The sequence below is a fragment of the Vigna radiata genome, chromosome 10 (genome assembly GCF_000741045.1).
Source record: "Vigna radiata var. radiata cultivar VC1973A chromosome 10, Vradiata_ver6, whole genome shotgun sequence".
Classification (NCBI taxonomy): domain Eukaryota; kingdom Viridiplantae; phylum Streptophyta; class Magnoliopsida; order Fabales; family Fabaceae; genus Vigna; species Vigna radiata.
The window spans coordinates 16,499,142-16,518,688 of NC_028360.1; the positions used below are offsets into that span (position 1 = coordinate 16,499,142).

Below are 19,547 nucleotides of genomic sequence, written 5' to 3' on the forward strand. Positions count from 1 at the left end.
TATATATATATATATATTATTATCGATAAGATTAATAAGATATTTTATATTTTATGAAACTAAAATTGCGGTTTTATGTTTAAATAATTGGAAAATTAATACGTACTTAAATTATTATTGAATTTATTGAATAATATAAGACTGTATAAACAACATAATTAACCATAAAATTACTCAAATGAGTTGTTCACATATCTTCTTTACATCTTTGATGGAAAGTTGAATGTTAGTTTTAACTTCCTTTCAAATGCTTAATCAAACTTTAGTGTTCTGCTTACAAAATATTCTACACTAACAATGAACATTATTTTGACTGTACTTCTGTCGTCTTCTCTCACCTTCCACTTCTGCTTGAAAATGCTAAAAAAATTGTTTTAATATATCTTTTTTAAATCGTGCATTCATAATGGTCAATAAGTTTATTATTTTTTATAATTATTAATTTAAAAAATACATTAAAAAACTTTTTAATATATATTGAGTGTTGATAGTCCACGTTCTATTGATTCTAATAGGCTTTATGGTTTTCTCCCATTTTTTAAGAAGGTTTTAGATTAGAAGAAGGGTAGGTTTTTAAGAAAAAAAAAAAAAACTTTGTTTTATCCTTTCATCTAACCCCTTTATTTTGAAATGATTTTGACTAGAAAGTGATATATTTCCAATAGCATCTACAAAACCTATCACCCTTTTTCATGAATTTTAAGATATGTTAAAAAAAATTTAATCAAACCTTAAAACTCTATGTTTAGTTCTACCTATACAGATAAACTTAAAGATATCCTTTGGTCTATTTGAATACAAGAATCTCAAATTTTGTTTCTCTTTATAAATTCATTGAATAGGAAATATAACACCATGCTAATGTTGACCAACTTTCTATATTAAGTTTATGTAGGGATGATAAGGTAGTGAATATATGTAATTTTTTTACGTATGAGATTTAAAAATGATAAAAAAAATATATCACATTAAAGAAAAATTATATCATCAAATATCAGAAGATATATATCTTTTTTTTTTCTTATCCAATCTAAAAAAAATATAGAGTTATAATAATTACATAAATACTAAAATAGAATATTGAATAACAATTTTGTAAATATAAAATAATTATAGAAAAAATAAATAATTGTAAAAAAAAAATAAACATGCATATGCATAATGAAAAATTTACGATAACTACAAATCGATGAATACCGAACAAATTAAATTATTGAGAAAGGTAGTAACCATGTAGCATAGAAGGCTTATTTAAGTTAAACTAAATAATTAAAAAAAAAAAAAGAAAGAAGATAAACATATTAAGTTGTAAAATAAATTAAGATTTTACACATAATGAACTATTTCCACGTAATAAAATATAAATAATAAAAGAGAACAAAATGATATGATAATTGTCCATACATGATATAATTCAATAAAATTTTAATTTTTGTTTTTTAAATATAATATATCATCTCAACAAAATAAATTATAATCGAGATTGTGATTAAAAAAATATTTAAATTTTGAGTGAAAAGAATAAAATAATTGAGAAGAAATAGAAAATTAAATAACAAAAAGAAAACAGACTCTTCAGATCAAACATAAACAAAGAAAAAAAAATAATAAGAATAATTTTTTAAATTATTGAATACATTAGTTTTGTTTTAATAATTTAAAATAAAAACAAAAATACTTAAATTCACTTAAAAAATTAGCCAATCAAAATATTTAATTTAAAAGATATAAAATTCTCGAACAGTCTTATATTATCTCTAATTTTATTATATAATAATTTTTATATTTTTTCTGTTGTTTAGTTTTTTATATAATAGTTTTCATAACCCTATTTAATGAAGGTAGTCATATAATTTAGAAAAGAAAAATATTTTGTAAGTGACATTAATTTAACAGAAAGAATTGGAAAATGGGAAGAGAAGAGAGGAAGGAGGAATCCTACCTTAGATATTACGTGGGACACAAGGGAAAGTTCGGCCACGAGTTTCTTGAATTCGAGTTCAGACCCGACGGCAAGCTCCGTTACGCCAACAATTCCAACTACAAAAACGACATCCTGATCCGCAAGGAGGTGTACCTCACTCCCGTCGTTTTACGTGAGTGCCGCCGTATAATCGCGGAGAGCGAAATCATGAAGGAGGACGACAACACCTGGCCGGAACCCGATCGGGTGGGGCGGCAGGAGTTGGAGATTGTCATGGGAAACGACCACATTTCCTTCACAACTTCCAAGATTGGGTCTCTTGTCGACGTTCAATCAAGTGCCAATCCGGAAGGCCTTTGAATCTTTTACTTTCTTGTTCAGGTCATTTTCATATCATTCTGTTGCTGTTGGGGTTTTAGTTCAGTTTCTCAAATTGAATAATGAAAATTAAAACAGCTTAAAAACCGAATAGAAATATCAGCCTTTGACGAGGGTCTATGAAAATTGGAAAGATAGTTTTATTAGGTCCATGAATAATGCCTTTGGTTTATTTTTTTATATTTACTGTTTGTAGGATTTGAACTGTTTTGTCTGCTTTCTCATTTCTCTTCACTTCACTTTAAGATCAAACCTATATAAGGATAAAGGAAGATGGAGTACTTGTGTCACAACCTCATAAACAGACTTATAATCATGAATATGATTTGCTTCTTATTCGTGGTTATATTAATTGTATATTTTGGATTAATGCGTACTTTTTTTTATCAGGATTTAATGACATGGAAAAAATATTTTTGTATTTTGGGGTCGAAATTTACATATTCTTGAATAAGATTTTAAAATAAATTTTAACTAAAGTCCATTTTTATAATTTTTTTTATTTATATTTTAGTATAAGTAATATATATACTAAAATATATCATGCTAACTGTGGCCGTTATCTCTAAAAAAATCTGTCCATTACCCGTTCTTTTGGATCAGTTTCTAAAAGTTAGATAAAACAAAAATCGAAAACTTATTATAAAATTATTTTTTGTAAAAAATTATTTAATGTTTTTTATTTTTTTTTTTAAATTGATTTTTTAGTTTTGAAAATAAAATTTATAAGAGAATATTTTTGTTTAATAAAATCTGATATAATTGTTAAAATATAACAATTGAAAAAAAAATATTTAATATATATATATATATATATATTAACTTAGTCTTATTTTTAATAAATATGTATTTTTATTTTTATTTTTATTTTCTAATGCTCGTGTCCATCTCCAATATGGGGTATGGAACTTAGAAAACGTGGTAGATGATCGTTTCAACAAAAAAGAGAAGTACGTGTATGTTAATATAATACTCCTCTTTTATAGTTGAAGTGTATCAGCAATTTACATAAGAAAAAAACCCATGATTTGTTGATTTTAATTTAACCATTTTAGGGATATAAGGAATTTGAAAATTAATTAAATTTGAGAAGTAATATTATATAATAGTTAAAAGCAAAGACGGAAGTTGTGAGTGAGTGGAATTTGTAAGGATGGGTGTGTTCATCCACCTCTGCCAGACTCATCAATGCTTTGGAATGAAATATCGTTTGCTTGAAGGACCCATCTTCTTATCATAATCTGTGACGTCTATGTTTGGGCCAGAAAACAAAAATAAAGGAATAAGAATACTCATAAATGATGCTGTTGAGAAAGAGATTCCACAAAATCATGAGCAGTGCATGTAATTTGTACAAAAGTGTTGGTTTTGTGACACCCGGACACTGACGAGGTTGGAAAGTGATCGCCGGTGCAAGAGGCATGGTGCAGGGGACATAGACAAGAAGCGACTCTTGGCAGACTTTTAGTGAAAGGGACACATGGACGAATCGAACATACATCGGAATGAGAGGAACCTGGAGATTGTATAGGTATGAGACTATACAGTTGAAGGATAGCTTAAAGGAATTGATTTGGCTACTCATATCAACAAATACATTTGTTTTTCGGTAACCTAACTCATAACAACTTCATGGTTAAGTGTGGGGCAGCCCTGTAAATTGCCGGGGCGTTACAGTTTTCGCATGGTTCAGATTTTCATTTGACATCAAAAGAGGCATTAGGACTTTAGATCCTCCCAGAAGCAACAAGAACCACCGATCTTTTCCACACCAATTAAATGAATAACATGCTTACGTTATAATCTATAAATTTATGATACATAGTTTGATGAAATATAAAAAACTGAACCTTTTTTTTTTAGTTGACAAGTCATATGAACATATATTATGGCCTTATTTAAAGGTAGTGCTATTAATATATGGCCTTGTTGTTTGAAATAATCAGAGTGGCACACATGGTGTGTGGAACTGTTGTCTTACACTTTAGCATCAAGATGATGATGCATGGTGACGGATGAATATAGTCACCATTCGACAAAGCTTTTCTGATTTGGAGTGTTGCGTGTGCATCTTTTGCCCTACGTTTTTGTAGCAATATGATACAAGTTAGTCATGATTTAGCAAAGTTGCTATACATGAGTTCTGTCATGTATGAAAATAAATATTTCTCAGTGTTGAAATATGATTCTTACAAAATTTTAGAACCACTTCAACCTAATGCATTCTAAACTTTGCTTAAACAAATGAAAGATAACTCTACCCAATCTTAAAGCTCACTTTTTGAAACACTTAAAAAACACTCATCCAAACATATTTTTAATAAAAGTATACTGTGAGAATGAGCTCCAAATTCCAATGATATGGTTGAGAAGAGTTGTACACAGTTTATCCCCTTGACCAAACCACAGTGCTGCAAGATGCCTATAGAAACCTTGTTGATTGTCCATTTGACATTAAACAAATCAAATTTTGCAGAGTATAGAGTTATACAAGTATATATGTAATAAATGCATCAATTCAATTCTTGCTATGCATGCATGGTGACTCTCCATGCTGTCACAAATGTGCATACTTTTCCACGCCTTAATTGGCATTCCACACAAACTGTATGGGATAAATGAATGAAACCCTCATACCCATTTTATCAGTAACATTACCAACTTCCCTTTTCCCACACTATATAAAGTCATACATTTCCCTTTTTCCAACACTTCACCACAAGGCTTCATTTTTGTTACTAGAATGGAAGGTCAGAGAAAGGGTAGTTTCAATGTAATGGAAGGGAGTGAGGCCAATGGCAAAAGATGGTGTGGATCAGTAGTGAGAACTTGTGATTTGGTTTTGAGACTTTTGGCCTTTCTACTCACTCTTGTGGCTGCTGTTGTCATTGGGGCAGATAAACAAACAGCTGTTGTGCCAATTAAACTTGTGGAATCCATGCCACCTTTGTATGTTCCTGTTGCTGCTAAGTGGCATTATTTGTCTGCATTTGTGTAAGTTCTCTCATTTCTCACTTTTTTTTTGTCTTGTGTTTTCTTTTGTTAATCTTCATTCCAACAATGCCATTTACAGTGCCATTGGAGAAAAAACATAAAAAGAATGAATTTATCTGTAAGTTATATATTCAGTCAACAAAATTCTTATTTTTAAAATATTACGAAGAATTTGAGAAAATATTGTGATGTTTTAAAATTCTGTAGCGTTTGATTAGTTGTGCAAGATGATATATTTCCCGTGGAAAATTTGCAACAATATCTAAAACTAAAAACGTGTTCTGTCTATGAATTACAGAAAAGACAGAAACACTAAAAAACAAATAAAAACAGATGGAAGAAAATTGACATTGAAGTTGATTAGGTTAGGTGTTTGATACGTTAAAAACGCCCATACTGAAAATGTTGAAAAGACTGTTATAAAAATAATATCTAAAATGTTTCTGCCAAAGCTGTTGTGCCCATAAATAATCTTAGCAGTTCTATTTGACCTATACCATACTGCATAAAACTCTATTTTAATATCTATCACCCATCATCAGCTACGTATGGTTATGCCATGATATGAAGCAATAAACACAATTTTATTTTAATATTGTAACTTTATCTATCACATAATTTATCGTATTGAAATGAAAAATGGGAAATGCAATTGACGCAAGTTTGATGTATTAGGTACTTTGTGGGGGCAAATGCAATGGCATGTACATATGCAACATTGTCTCTGTTGTTGAGTCTTGGAAAGAGGCGTAAATGGATGGAGACAGTGATCACTGTGTTGGACACATTAATGGTGGCTTTGCTCTTCTCTAGCAATGGAGCTGCCATTGCAGTTGGCCTACTTGGCTTGCAAGGAAATTCACATGTTCATTGGAACAAAGTGTGCAATATGTTTGGAAAATTTTGTGACCAAGTTGCTGCTTCTCTTTTTATATCATTGCTTGGATCAATAACATTCCTCTTGCTGCTTCTGCTTCCTCAACTTTTCAGACTTAAACAAACAACCTAGTTAAGGTGTCTTGGGGCGGCCTTTGCTAAATCAATAAGTTTGGTTAATTACTTTATCATATATTCCATGAGTGAGAATTAATGTTAGTGTGATTTCATTGTAATGTGTCTTAGAAACTTATTTAAGAATGTTTGATGGGTTCGTATCATAGCTTATTAATGCATGTTCGCAAAAACCTTCTCAACTTTCTGTGTTTGTCATTTCATTATATTAAAAATCCATTTTTACTTTAAGTTTTCTTTCTCTTTTAGAAGTTCTTGTAGAAACGGTTATACAACAAGTTCTATGTGACATTAAAAATTTAAGGGGAGGGGTGATTAAAATATTCGGAAAAAGCTATGGAAAAAGCTATGGAAACATATTTTTATAATAATTTGAAGATGTATTCTCTTCTATTTGTTAGGATTTTATTTTATTTTTTTAAAAAAAGAACCTAATTTCAGTGCATGACTACGATTGAGTATGAGAAAGGTCAATAAACAATTTTGTTCATAAAAAATAATATTTTCTTTTCAAAAGATAGTTACATTATTTTAATACTTGAAATTATAAATTTATCCCAAAGTTGATTTTAATCTTTGATTGTAGTTGCTTTGAACTATTATTATAGACAGTATCATGGTTCTCATTACACAAGTAAAACAAGATTCATATAACATCACAGAAGCAACCAAACTTAACCAGTGAAAATTGTAATGTTTTCTGGTGCAATAATTTTGAAAAAGTTAATCCACTCAACTTAAATAAGTTCTGCGTGATTGTGTGTTTATGTAGATTAACTGATGAAAATGTACAAAGGTTGAAGAGATTGTTCTTATGGATAAATGAACAGTATCTGAAAAATAATCTTGAGGAAGTAACATAACAATCAATCAAAAGGAATGTAATATATTCAGTTGTGCTGATTAGATTCAATAATGGCAAGACAAGCACAATTATTACCAATATTGTGATGAATAAATTCAGTTCAGTATCACAAAAACAATCAGTTCCCCTACATCAATGCATCACTGGCAAGCACAATTACTAGCACCTCGGGATGTTCAAACACATTGCCCTGTATACTCAGGTTTGTATCAGACCAATTAGTGGCTCATAACATTACCACTAGTCCAAGAAAATTTAGGCCACAATACATCATTAATCTTGATGATGATGATGATGATGATGAATCAAATGAGGCTCTACAATAATTGAGCCATAAATCAAAAGATCTGTCTCGAAAATCAAAATAATCTAGTCACTGAGGTAGAACAGGAGGAGCTATTGCACGAGTATTGTATGAGTTGCAGTGACCACATTTATGCCCAATAATGTGGAAGTAAACTTCAGTTGTGTCATTGCAGTCATTGCAGAGTATCCAAACCTGCAATGGATACTGCTTAGTGTTCTAAATCTTCTGATAGAACCACGATATATATATATATATATATATATAATAAGCATGTCTATAAAAGGTGCATTCATACTTAGAAAGCACGTTTCATGCCTAATTTGTAGATTTCACATAAAGCAATTAAATGAAGATAAATAGAAGTAGTATGTATTCAACATGCATTTCAGAGTAAAACTCTACCTTTCTGTTCTGATAGTCCTCAGGCATGACAGTTGCTTCAATCTAATATAGAAAGAAAAAAGTGAGAAATCATTATTGCAGATCATTTCTTCGTGTAAATAATCTTCACCAGATAATTGAACATTATAAAAGGCAAGAAATCTATAGGGTTAAATTTGACCAACTACCTCTTCGTCAATTCTCTTCCATGTCCTAGACATGTCAATTACCGACTTGGAGCATATGGGACAGCAATACCTGATCCATGCATATTATTAAGTCAGTTCAATGATTAAGCAAAGATATTGTTATGTGCATCAAAGAATTGTTGAATGGTTAATTCTCACTGGTCGCGCTTTATCATCTCGTGGTAACATTCAGAATGCATCGTGTGACCACATTTCATAACAGCAGTGTCTTTCAATGAGTCAAAAAGGTACTATAAAAACAAAATGAAGTCATGTCAGAAGGAAGACCCTTTTGAATTTTTGATGTAAAAAATCCTTATTTGATTGAAGAAATGAAACAAGGAAAGAGGTGAACAAAGCACGCACCTCATAGCAAATGGGACAATGATGCCTCATGGAGTTCTCCACACACAAATGATTATCACGCAGACCATTTGAATAGCAAGACCCTGTTAGTATTATTCAGCAATTGATATGTTAACGGGACAAAAAATTTTGTAACTAATGTGTGATTGATTATTAGATATGACTCCAGATTCCAAAGGAACAAAATTCAACAAGAGGAACTCAGAAAATTATAGCAAAAATTAAGCAAACTATAAGACATCACAGATCAAGAGATAACTTTGCCATGTATTCTTTCAATTGGGAAACATAACCTTGAATACTTTTGCTTTGAGGGGTCACTTTTGATTCCCCAAAATGGATTTGGGAAATTATTAACATGAAACAAACAATTTGAAGAAAAGCAATGGAAGGAACGAATTCAAAATTAACAATTTGAAACAAACAATTTGCAGCTCAACACAACTTAATTTGAAAAGGAAAAGACTATTCTTATACAACAGCAATGAAAGAGAAGCAACGGTAACGTGATAATGAATGCATACCACACTTCTTGCAGTGGAAAAAATTCTCACGACCACCCACTCTGTTCCAAAATTCATCACCAAAATTAGTAGCATGTCATAAACTTGGATGACTTAGCACATAGTGGACGATTTATTCAAACAAACAGCCAACGCACCTGCATATCCCACAATCATCACAATGAAAATGTTCTTTCCCGGTCTGCATAGTGTGTAATAGAAAACACTAGGATTAACAATCACAAGCCACAGAAGTAAACACCAAATTCCATATCTCAAACAAGTTCATCTCCAAGATACATGAAGAAACAAATGTAAAAGTAAAACAATCATATTAATGAGACAAAATTAAAAATTTAATCATATAATACAAATTCATTCAGTGATCCCTTACCTCATCATCGAAGAATTTGCAGATGCTGCAAAAATATTCTCCCATTCTGACACCGCAGTTTGTACAAACTTGGGCAACCTTCAAAAGAAATAACAGAGGAAAACCGCTATCACCAAAAAAAAGAAAGAAAAGCATACAGTTTCAAATCAAACTAGGAATAGGTATTAGATACTCACTGGCTGCTCTGTATCACAAACTGAACAAACAACCTGAAACGGCATCACAATGCAAAACCCTTATCGCCATCATTTCGTGTTAATGTCACAACAAGAACGAAGGCAGTGTGGAAAACGAAAATAAAGTTGGAACATTACATGTTCAACATCCTGGCGAACGAGTTCGTGACGATCAAGAGGTTTGCTCAGCATGCTCTAATGAGTCAGACCCATGTCAGATAGAAGAAAAAAGACAAGATTTTTTAGATGAAACCCAGAAAAAAAAAAACAAGGGGTAGAACATGAAATACCGTTGCCTCGTTATGACAATGACGGCAAGAGTAGAGCTCATTGCAACATGGAGCTCGAATCCTGCATCTTCTTCTGTAATGTTTGCACCTACAAAAGCCCACCAACATCATCAAAAGACAAAACTTAGTTCCTTGGATGTTGGTTGTGCTATTTTCTCATGTAAAAATTGAGCTTTACTTGGACAATCCATGTCATAAAAAGCTCGGATTAAAGAACTAGACGAATTAATAAGAAAAACTTCAATTTTGATTGACAACAATACAAACAGCATCTAAGAAACTGTGTATGGGTTTTATCTGAAATGGTGAGATTCAAAACCCAATGAAAGAAAAAAAGAAAAAAAAGTAAGGGCGTGGAAGAATAAGATGAGGTACCCGTATCCCATCTTCCCAAAATCAAGACGTTCGATGACAGAACGTTCCATGAGTTTTGGAAAAGAGAGGGTGATGAGAAGGCTGAGAGGGGGATTTCTGCAATTGGGAAGGTTCTGTTTTTGTTGACGATGGTTTTGGCTTGTCTTGATATTGAGAAAGAAAGAGAAAGAAGGAGCAAGTCATTGCTGTTCTTTGTTATTATTACTGATATGATACGGTGTAATTCTTTAATGAAAAAAAGAAAAAGAATAAATCTTTGGCTACAAAAATGGGTAAGGAATAATAAAATGTATCCACTTGGGAAGAGAGAGAGGATAAGACGGTGATGGTGGGAAGAATTGGCATGGCAGAAGAGAAGATGATGATGACTAATAATTAACCCAAAGAAATCTGACCGTTGGATCTACCAATGGGAAGCCAAAACCAACCATCAAAACCGTTTTATTCTGTTGTGTTGTGATGTCTCATGTTGTGTTTCAGTGTCTTCGGAAAAATTAACAGCAGTTGCAGTACCATGATGATACATCCAATCCAACTCAGGTATGAAATGTCAAATTCTTTTTAGTTATATTAATATTGGTTATTTTTTTATGAAAAATTGATTAAAAAATCAGTTTTTTAATTTATTAGAACATTGATTATAATTATCAAATAATAATAGAATAAGTTACCCAACATCATGGTGGGCAATTATAATAAGCATCTCCACTTAAATTTTGCATTGGAACTCGATCACGATCATGCACGAAAATAATCCAAGTTCAATGCATAGATATATGTAGCATGTTCTTTACACGTAAGAAACAAATCTGTCGTAACGTAAAAGTGTTGCTTTAAAAATCCAATTTTTAAGATAAAGATTCTTCGTATGTTGAGAAATATTTATTGAATTAGCTTGTTTGAATAGACTTAGTCAATAATAAAAGTGTAATAAATATTTTTGTCTAGATTTTATTGTGGGCAAATACTAAAGCAGTTTCTAAGTATAACCAGCTATTAAATTCTGTCGTTTTCTTGCATCAGTATATGCAAGTAGTTGTGAAGCTACAATTATAGCATACCTACAAAAAAATAGCTACTTCTGTCTCACTAATTACACCTACACAACCCATTATTTTATCACCAAACCCTAACAATTAACAAAGAAAAATAATATTTTAATAATTTTTTAAATCTTTTTTACATACACATATTATTATTTTATTAGTTTATTTAAATTTATATTTAAAAAAATATTTACAACAGACTAATTATAAACAGTCAAATATATATTATTAAAAAATTATTAAAAAACTTTTGTTAAAAAAACTTTTTCATTAACAATATCTATTCTTCACGTTTTTCTTATAAGAAAGATATTTCTTCTTGTGTTTCATATTTTCTCAATCAAATTACTTAAAAAGTAGGAAAAATAAACAAAGACATGAGATCTTTTTGAATGAAAAAAACATTTTATCATTTTAAATTGAAAATGAACATTATCTAAGTAACAAAATCATCGCATAGATGATTTTTCTTCGGGATTTTTAGTTCAATTCCTGTAACAAATGTGGGAAAATAAGTAATAAACTATACAACTTTGAACACTGATTACTTAGTTATTATAAATAAAATTACACAAAAATTAAGGAAAATTGATTGTATGTGCAAAAGAAGAGGATTAAAAAAAGTATGAGAATCTAAGTAGTCCCTACACTTATCCTATCGTCAAATTTCTTAAAAATTCAACTAGAGAGTAAATATTTAAAATTTAGAATTATTATATATGCTCAATAATAATTCGTTTCTTATCTAACTTTTTAATGTGCATCTGATCACTCTCAATATGTTACATCTATCAACCCGGCAGACAAATATTCCTATAGTGGAAAATATATTAGTTGTTATGATTGAAAAAATAATAGAAATCACTTTTAAAAAAAAAGTTACTCTGATGATATAAATAAATATTTTTTAAGAAAATCAAATATAAAATGTATAAATATTTCAAGGACCAATATATCTATATATGAGAAAAGGAAAAAAAAATAATAATGCATAGTGACTAGAGTGTCACAAGTTAAAATAGCCCCACAATAAGTTCATATTGATAAATTTATAGTTCTTAGTGATGATTTTTTGTAACAATAAAATTAGTTGTATTTAAATAGAGAGTTGTTTGGAAGATATACGAAAAAGTTGTTTGCAAATTTAGGTTTTATATTTGATACAATAGCTAAAGTTTTTTTAAAAAATCCAAAAAAAAAACTTAAATATATTTTTGTAAAAACTGTTTTAAAAATGTGTAAAAACTCCTTTATCGTGTAAAGTAAGTTTTTTTTTTCTGATTATATTCAAATAAAATTAATTTTAAGCAAATTTATCAAAACAAAATATGATTTTTATTATTGTCGATTATATATATATATATATATATATATATATATATATATATATATATATAATATCATTGAAACCACTTAAATGATTTCAAGTACACTCTTAGTTATCAATGTGATTATTTCTTAAAATGAAATACACACATTGAAACTCGTTCAACATCCATTAACATGATTTTAGAGAATTAAAAATCATATCCTTTTCTATTTTAAGTACCATTAATTTTATATTTTAAAATTCTACTTAAGCCAATTCATCGTAGTGGAAAACAAAAGAATGGTCTCGAATAAAGTGTTCATAGTTGGATTGTTAAAATGTTGAACTATTTGACTTTGAGAGAACACCTATTTCATCTTTCTATCGATTATGTATTATGTACATGGGTTAATGAACATTTCTTAATTTCTTAATGGACGATCTTTTGAAAAATTAAATTGATTCGCTATATTCTTATATATTTTAAAAAACGAGGTTAAAAATAATTTATATACATATTTTTCTTCAATCTTTAAACTCCAAATAGAAAATATCTTATATATGATCATTGTCTTAAGATACAAATATCATCACCATTTGTGGAATGTTACAAAAGTTTTTCTAGTCTTTGAGAAGGCTCTTTGAGACAAAAGAAGGGAATACTTGAAGTAGGAACAAAACTTACTAAAATATCAAACTTTACAAAAATTGTACTCAAAGTTTAAATTAAATTTGTAAGATCATACAACATATATATATCCATCTTTGTTTTTTTACCGTCATCTTTAAATTCACAAAGTATACAAATAAATAACATCTTAGTCAGATACCAAAGTTCGATATTTATTTACGTCGCAATCTTTTGAGACGAAAATTTGGAATGCTCATGGAACAAAGAAGTTTAATTTATGAAAAATCCTTTTTTAGATAATTTATGAAAAAACTCAAATTAAGCATTTTATAATTTATTGAAAAAAGAAAAAGATTTAGCCTTTTATAAAATCTATTAAGCGAAAGAGTTTTAAACACCAAATTCACATTCAAGGCAAAATGAGCTATTCATAACTGAATATTAATATCGAATACGCACGTTTGAAGATAACACTACGGGTTTTCACATTTGAGTGAAGTGGCGCAATCCAAACACGAGCTTGCCTCACTCTCCTCGTCATTCTTTTATTAAACTCAATACAAAAAAATATCAAATAGCTTTTATTTTTGTTTTTAAAACTATTATCTTAAACTTCAATTTTAGAGCGATCGAGAAAGAAAAATGTGCCATACTTGACTTTTACATGTTTATGTTGTGTTGTGATTGTGATCACGGCCAAACAAAATATAAGTAAAAGAATGTGTAAATTAAGGTGAATAGGCCAAAAAAATGTGAAGAGAAGTTTTCATAAAAGTGAGAAACAGAAAATGTGTAAAATTAAACTTTGGAAACCACAATTGATAAAAGAATTATGACCCAAATAAGGGTTGAAACTAGTGGAATTTGACGGTGAAATTATACAATTGTCAAAGTATCAAGAATTACTAATTCTATATACAAGGATGCATATATACAAGATTCCAGGACTATACAAACTCCTTACAGCCCTAGTCAATTTCAGTAAAACTGTTCAGCTGCGTGGGCCATTACGAAATCTGAAGTTTAGTGTCCCAGGGCAAACCTCTGGAGCCTATCATATGTAAGAGATATTCACAGCCAATTTCAATCGACATTGATAGGATTTTTTTGATTGTCACTCTCTCCACTCAATTTGATGATAGGGGTAACATGATCTCTGTATAAGATTATGTTTCCTCTTGAATCTTTGATGCTAGCATTCTGAATAGAAGGATTCATAACAATTCTGCATGAACTAGGCTCATCTGATCCCATTTCAACGCCATAATAGACCAAGTGATCAGCAATGCTATTCCCAGCTACTGACCTGCATAAAATAGCCAAATCGGAATTGCATCGTAGCACCAAAATCAAGGGAAACTTCAATTTTATCCAGTGGCAAAATTTTCATTTACGTTTTCGGCACCATTATGACAGAGCTGATAGACTAACCTGCTGCAATTCGGATCCTCGCCAGATCCATCACAAATCTTCTCCACGCTGTATACAAGACTACCTAATCCAATGTTATAAAGCCATACCTGCAGTCCGTAACTTCTCAGCTTCTTGAACGATGAAAACAAATAAAACAAGTGCTGCCGGTTTGCATGCCCGATTTTTAAGTAATACAGATATGAAAAGCATTTCCAATATTCACAAAAATATCTAATGGCGACCAAAGAACATACAGCAGATGACGTGGTTGTAATTTTCCATAAACATGCAGACAAACAAACATTAACTATACACACTTCATCATTTCATTATGTCATGATTTACCTCTCTAGGGAAGTGGTGGTATGTCTTCTGCGGTAAATAATAATAGTATGGAGGCAAATGCGGTACGATATCATGGTCATTTGTAACTCGGACTGTATGTGGAACTAGTTCACTGTAGAGAGATGCAAAAACAGCATTTCCAACACGAGGTTGTCCAAATGTTATAACTTGGATATTTTTTTCATTTTTATTTACCTGTAAGAATGGAAAAAAAAAAAGTTACTACCCCATCCCAAAAAAATAGGTAAATAATGTTCCCCACTTTACTTGATCAATGTGCAATTAATGGAAAACACATCCGCAAATAACTAATTCACAGGCAACATAAAAAAATATGCACTGAACTACATCCTGTCTACAATTCCACATCACAAATATAAAAAAATATAGAGAAAAAATTATAATCATGAATGCATATCAAAGTTAAAACTACGTTTAGATGTGTTTTAAATCCTACCAATGGGGACTATCCTAGAATTATGACATGAACCAAAAGTTGCATTACTCAATCTGACTAGTCAACAAAATTCTTCAATGTAACTGAGTCAGTACAATAGTTTAGCTTGTATTAATCCGTTTGATTAATTCAGTTCAAAAACCACCTTCTAATCCATCAATCACTTAAATGATTAAAGAAAATAACTCTTTTTCGTCAAAATTCTACAGCTAGAAGGGTGACACAGAATAGAATCAAATGATTACAGAGTAATTTATCGAAATGCCAAATTTTCAAAAAGGTCAGTTTTACAGCAAAGCCTCCAGAAGTTTTAAGGCTTTTAACTCCTCGCAGTATCTTCACTTGATCTCCTTTTATACATTATTTTAATTAGAGTTTTTGCTGGCCTTCTTCTCAAATGATCAAATTAGTAATATCTAATGAAAGTTTGTCATTTTCTCATCAAAAGATAATTGCTCCAATATTATTGATCCAAAACATTAATGAATTGACAAGTTTTTAAATTAACTGCCGAATGCATAATGTACCACTCCAATTTTACCCAACCCTAGAACCAGCTATATAAATTTTAAAATCAAAAAATAAAAAGCTTTCCAAATATGATAATTCTACAAGAAACTCAAAGTCCGTGCCAGAGGTGAAATTTCGACAACAATACTGGTGGAAAAAAAAAATTGATAGGGGATTGAGACAACAAAAGCTTGGTGTACAGTGCCAAGAAAGCTAAATTATAATTACCGTCAAATCAAGACCACAAAATGAAGCCATTGCCCCTCCCATTGAATGCCCTGTTACTATAATTTGAATCTCTCCATAAAACTTCTTTGCCCTTTCTATAGCATCCAAAATTGCAGGACGTATTGTTGTGTTGTGGTATGCAGTGTAAAAACCACGATGTACCTGTACACGGTTATAAAAATATATCAAAACTAACACAATACAGAGTATTACACAAGGAAAACTTTTACACACCATTGCATCATCCATGCCAGGATAATTTATATCATGCTGCTTCCAGTATAAATCTTCAATCCAATTTTGCAAGCTGTATAAAAGTGGTTATAAAGAAATCAGTTCAAAATAACTGGGGTCGTCTCAAAAGTGAGCCAAACAGCTGAAGGACTTGGAACTATTTTCCATCTTACACGTGTTTATGGCCATATTTTTATCTATAGGAAAACGGTTGGCTTTCTCTTTAGATGAACTATGCACTCTAATACTCTCAAAGATCAACATCATAAGAGAACGTATGTTCTCTTAAGAAATAAAAAACTATATTTACAGGCTACCAAACATACCAAGCATTTTTTTTTTCCACATATTATACTGACTTTCCCAAACATAAATATGAGACTATATGTAACTTTAGATACAGCAATCTATAATGTACAAGGTCTCGGAAAATATTGGTCATATGGAGGGCCATATACAGTGTTTCAAAACTAAAGAATGTTGATACACATAAATATCAAAACAAAATCACCTTATGCTTTCGTTGTTGTAGACACCATTGTCCTAATAATACATTGCACGTGAAGTAAATAAATCAAGTTGAATGCATTTTCTTATCTAACAACTACATATGCATCCATGTATTCAGATCAGCATATATGAGCATTATAGAAAATTCACACTTATAAGAAAAAAATTCTTGTTTCTAAAACATAACAGCATCTGTGTCTAGGTATCACAGTTATAGATCCATTTTAGTGCTGCCTCTACAGTTGTGGGCCCAAAATTCCATAGAAGTAAATTTAATCTGGTAAGAAAGTCCACCTGTGTTCATTTGTTCCTCTGAATGCAATGATGATGGCGCGAGGATCCTCGGCCACTCCAACAAATGCCTACAATAGGTAGTGACAGTTATATGAAAGCAAAGTATATTAGAACAAAATTTTGGAATATATTTTTCTACGATGAGATTTCACCCACCTGTAAGCAATGCTCGACATCAACAACTAACTCTATCATGTCAAATCCCTGTTTCCATTTTAAAGATCTTTAGAGCAAATAATTTAAACGAACAAACAGATTAGTAGGACACTAGAGCATAAATAATTCAAAGCATCCACGACGTAAGTGAACATGTGCAGTTAAAATGATTATTCATACTATCAGCACCTTGGTCAAGCCATCACACCTGTCGCACGTCCATGTAAAAAGTTCCGTTAAATCTGACAAGTATACCTGCAAGAACCAAACCTACATCAGCCCTTCGTATAGTTCATACAGAAATCCCAAAGCACAAAAACACATTGACTAATGCGTGTAACGTCAGATTCACTACATCAGGCAACAGAAATTAGCTAAACTCTAAGTTATTATGATACACTGCAATAAGTCACACTTTGACCTATTTTGATCATAGCCTGACCAAGATGGGGGGTATCTCCATCAAGATTGGCACCTCAATTCTTTGTTCTGCAAAGCAGATGCGAATTCATTGAGTCTTTTTATCAATAAAAGAAAGTAGCTGAATTAAAGTCGTCTCGAATACTTGTGAATTCAATTCTTTTATAAAAGAATGACAAACCCATATCAGACTTGTAATTAGAGAAATAATACACAATACTGGTCTAAAACCACTTGAAGAGAGAGATGGAGTTGAAACACGAAAGCTTAATCACAATACCAGTTCCAAAAGCCCTGACTAACCCTCCAATTCCGTCAAAAAAAAATTAAAAAACAAATAATACATGCTGCCAATTATAAATGCTCTGCCAACATACATCTTAAAGTTTGAACATGTATAATTCCCAAAGAAGTAAAACTCACCGCAGAAGCATATTCCACTAATATTGTAGCAAGAGTATGATTGTATTCGTAAGGATGATTTTTATGCCTGGTCTTTAGCCCTGCAAATAGAAAGGTAAACAATTAAGTGAATTTAAAGACAGCAAAAAGACACAAGAAAAACAATATCGTAAACCCTACAATAACATTAACACACGAATCAACTCTTACCTCTGCCATTAGAGAATGCACACAAATACAAAAGGATAACCAATATCAACCACCTGGTTTTCCCCATATACTCTGCAATTGAAGTACAGAAAAGTGAATTCCCCACAAAGAAAAAAAGACCAATAGCAACAAAAATGAGAGGAAATAATTAGCGATATGTGCCAGAATAACGGCGAAAGTAAGGGGGAAATTGAATAGTTGAATACATGTCTGAGAGCAGCGCGGTGGAACGGGAATCGGAATCGCAAACCTCAAAGGCTGAGGTAAGGTTTCCGATGACAGGCTTTTCTCCAGCAAAAATTTGGGTTTGGAGAGAAGATGAAAGAGAAAAGAAATAAATAGAAGAGAAAGAAATAGCAAATACGACGCCGTAAGGTTCGTTTAGTCATTTTCGTGTCGTACAGGAACAGTCTGTTCTGACTCCGCTGGATTAGATTGGATCCATGGATGTTTTTTTTGCAGTGAGTTGTTTTAGTTTTAACGGATAACCAGATTTATAAAAATAATAATATAATACATTACATTTATTTTACTTTATTTACACTTATTAATAATATCTCCTTTTCATCATAGTAGTATATAGCTTATTTGCAGTTCATTATTCCCTTCGTATTACTCTTGTTCTTTTACACACTCTGTTTACTAATTAACTGTTGTAAGAAATTTATACTCTTATGTTTAAATATGTTATATATTTAAATAAATAACTGTAAACATATTATAAAGTAGTTTAAGTAATATTATACATAATTCATGTTAGACCGAGAATAATATGCTCTGAAGGTATGTGCTGCAGAATTTCTTCTCATTTTATTAACAAAAACATCAATTGGCTTATATAGCCAAAATACAGATATAACTGACAGAAAAAAAAAATTGAACCATATCCACCCACGATTTTACATGCTAAAGATACGTGAGTGGTTAACTAGTCTAGACTTGATCTGCATATCCTAGAAAATAGGACTGCATAATAACCAACTTATTTTAACAAACTGGAAACAGACTAATATAAAATAAATATCTCCTAAACCAACCAACATTCCCTCCCTTAAACTATATGCTATGGCATCTAGTTTAATTTTGNAATTTCAATTATGCCTAGCATACTGCGAAGCTTTAAAAATTGATCNACTTTCAAAGGCTTGGTCATAATGTCTGCAATTTGAATNTGTGATTTGCAATAGCTCATCCTGACAACTCCATCCTTCACCAGATCTCTCAAAAAAT

At 30.9% G+C, this 19,547-nt stretch overlaps 4 protein-coding genes across 4 annotated transcripts; 2 read left to right on the forward strand and 2 right to left on the reverse strand.

Annotated features, from left to right (window-relative positions):
- The first annotated feature begins 1,884 nt into the window (after window positions 1–1,884).
- LOC106775568 (protein mago nashi homolog 2) lies at window positions 1,885–2,670 on the forward strand. Its single transcript, XM_014662714.2, has one exon. The coding sequence runs from the start codon at window positions 1,910–1,912 to the stop codon at window positions 2,282–2,284; it is 375 nt and encodes a 124-aa protein (XP_014518200.1). The 5' UTR covers window positions 1,885–1,909; the 3' UTR covers window positions 2,285–2,670.
- Window positions 2,671–4,923: 2,253 nt separating this feature from the next.
- LOC106775596 (CASP-like protein 1E1) lies at window positions 4,924–6,541 on the forward strand. Its single transcript, XM_014662743.2, has 2 exons — window positions 4,924–5,296; window positions 5,972–6,541. The coding sequence occupies exons 1-2, from the start codon at window positions 5,046–5,048 to the stop codon at window positions 6,303–6,305; spliced, it is 585 nt and encodes a 194-aa protein (XP_014518229.1). The 5' UTR covers window positions 4,924–5,045; the 3' UTR covers window positions 6,306–6,541.
- A 626-nt stretch (window positions 6,542–7,167) lies between these two features.
- On the reverse strand, window positions 7,168–10,366 carry LOC106775036 (E3 ubiquitin-protein ligase MIEL1). The gene is made up of 12 exons (XM_014662064.2): window positions 10,153–10,366; window positions 9,778–9,865; window positions 9,626–9,682; window positions 9,488–9,520; window positions 9,312–9,389; window positions 9,076–9,119; window positions 8,939–8,979; window positions 8,415–8,497; window positions 8,208–8,299; window positions 8,049–8,118; window positions 7,882–7,923; window positions 7,168–7,671 (listed from the first exon to the last, which is right to left on the reverse strand). The coding sequence occupies exons 1-12, from the start codon at window positions 10,200–10,202 to the stop codon at window positions 7,546–7,548; spliced, it is 804 nt and encodes a 267-aa protein (XP_014517550.1). The 5' UTR covers window positions 10,203–10,366; the 3' UTR covers window positions 7,168–7,545.
- A 3,590-nt stretch (window positions 10,367–13,956) lies between these two features.
- LOC106774490 (lipase) lies at window positions 13,957–18,754 on the reverse strand. Its single transcript, XM_014661505.2, has 11 exons — window positions 18,524–18,754; window positions 18,318–18,389; window positions 18,129–18,208; window positions 17,475–17,540; window positions 17,286–17,333; window positions 17,130–17,197; window positions 16,326–16,398; window positions 16,092–16,253; window positions 14,897–15,091; window positions 14,570–14,658; window positions 13,957–14,444 (listed from the first exon to the last, which is right to left on the reverse strand). Exons 2-11 carry the CDS (start codon window positions 18,382–18,384, stop codon window positions 14,222–14,224), a joined length of 1,071 nt encoding a protein of 356 aa, XP_014516991.1. The 5' UTR covers window positions 18,385–18,389; window positions 18,524–18,754; the 3' UTR covers window positions 13,957–14,221.
- Window positions 18,755–19,547: the final 793 nt, after the last annotated feature.

Bases quoted from the DNA above. Each gene is read 5' to 3' on its own strand.
- LOC106775568 (XM_014662714.2), top strand. From the start codon at position 1,910: ATGGGAAGAGAAGAGAGGAAGGAGGAATCCTACCTTAGATATTACGTG.
- LOC106775596 (XM_014662743.2), top strand. From the start codon at position 5,046: ATGGAAGGTCAGAGAAAGGGTAGTTTCAATGTAATGGAAGGGAGTGAG. The intron at 5,297-5,971 runs GTAAGTTCTCTC...TTGATGTATTAG, and splicing joins CATTATTTGTCTGCATTTGT to GTACTTTGTGGGGGCAAATG.
- LOC106774490 (XM_014661505.2), bottom strand. From the start codon at position 18,384: ATGGGGAAAACCAGGTGGTTGATATTGGTTATCCTTTTGTATTTGTGT. The intron at 17,334-17,474 runs GTGCTGATAGTA...AAATGGAAACAG, and splicing joins GGTGTGATGGCTTGACCAAG to GGATTTGACATGATAGAGTT. The intron at 14,445-14,569 runs GTTAGTCTATCA...TATTTTATGCAG, and splicing joins GAGGATCCGAATTGCAGCAG to GTCAGTAGCTGGGAATAGCA.
- LOC106775036 (XM_014662064.2), bottom strand. From the start codon at position 10,202: ATGGAACGTTCTGTCATCGAACGTCTTGATTTTGGGAAGATGGGATAC. The intron at 7,924-8,048 runs GTAGTTGGTCAA...TTTCTATATTAG, and splicing joins GGAAGAGAATTGACGAAGAG to ATTGAAGCAACTGTCATGCC. The intron at 7,672-7,881 runs GTAGAGTTTTAC...TATCCATTGCAG, and splicing joins AGGACTATCAGAACAGAAAG to GTTTGGATACTCTGCAATGA.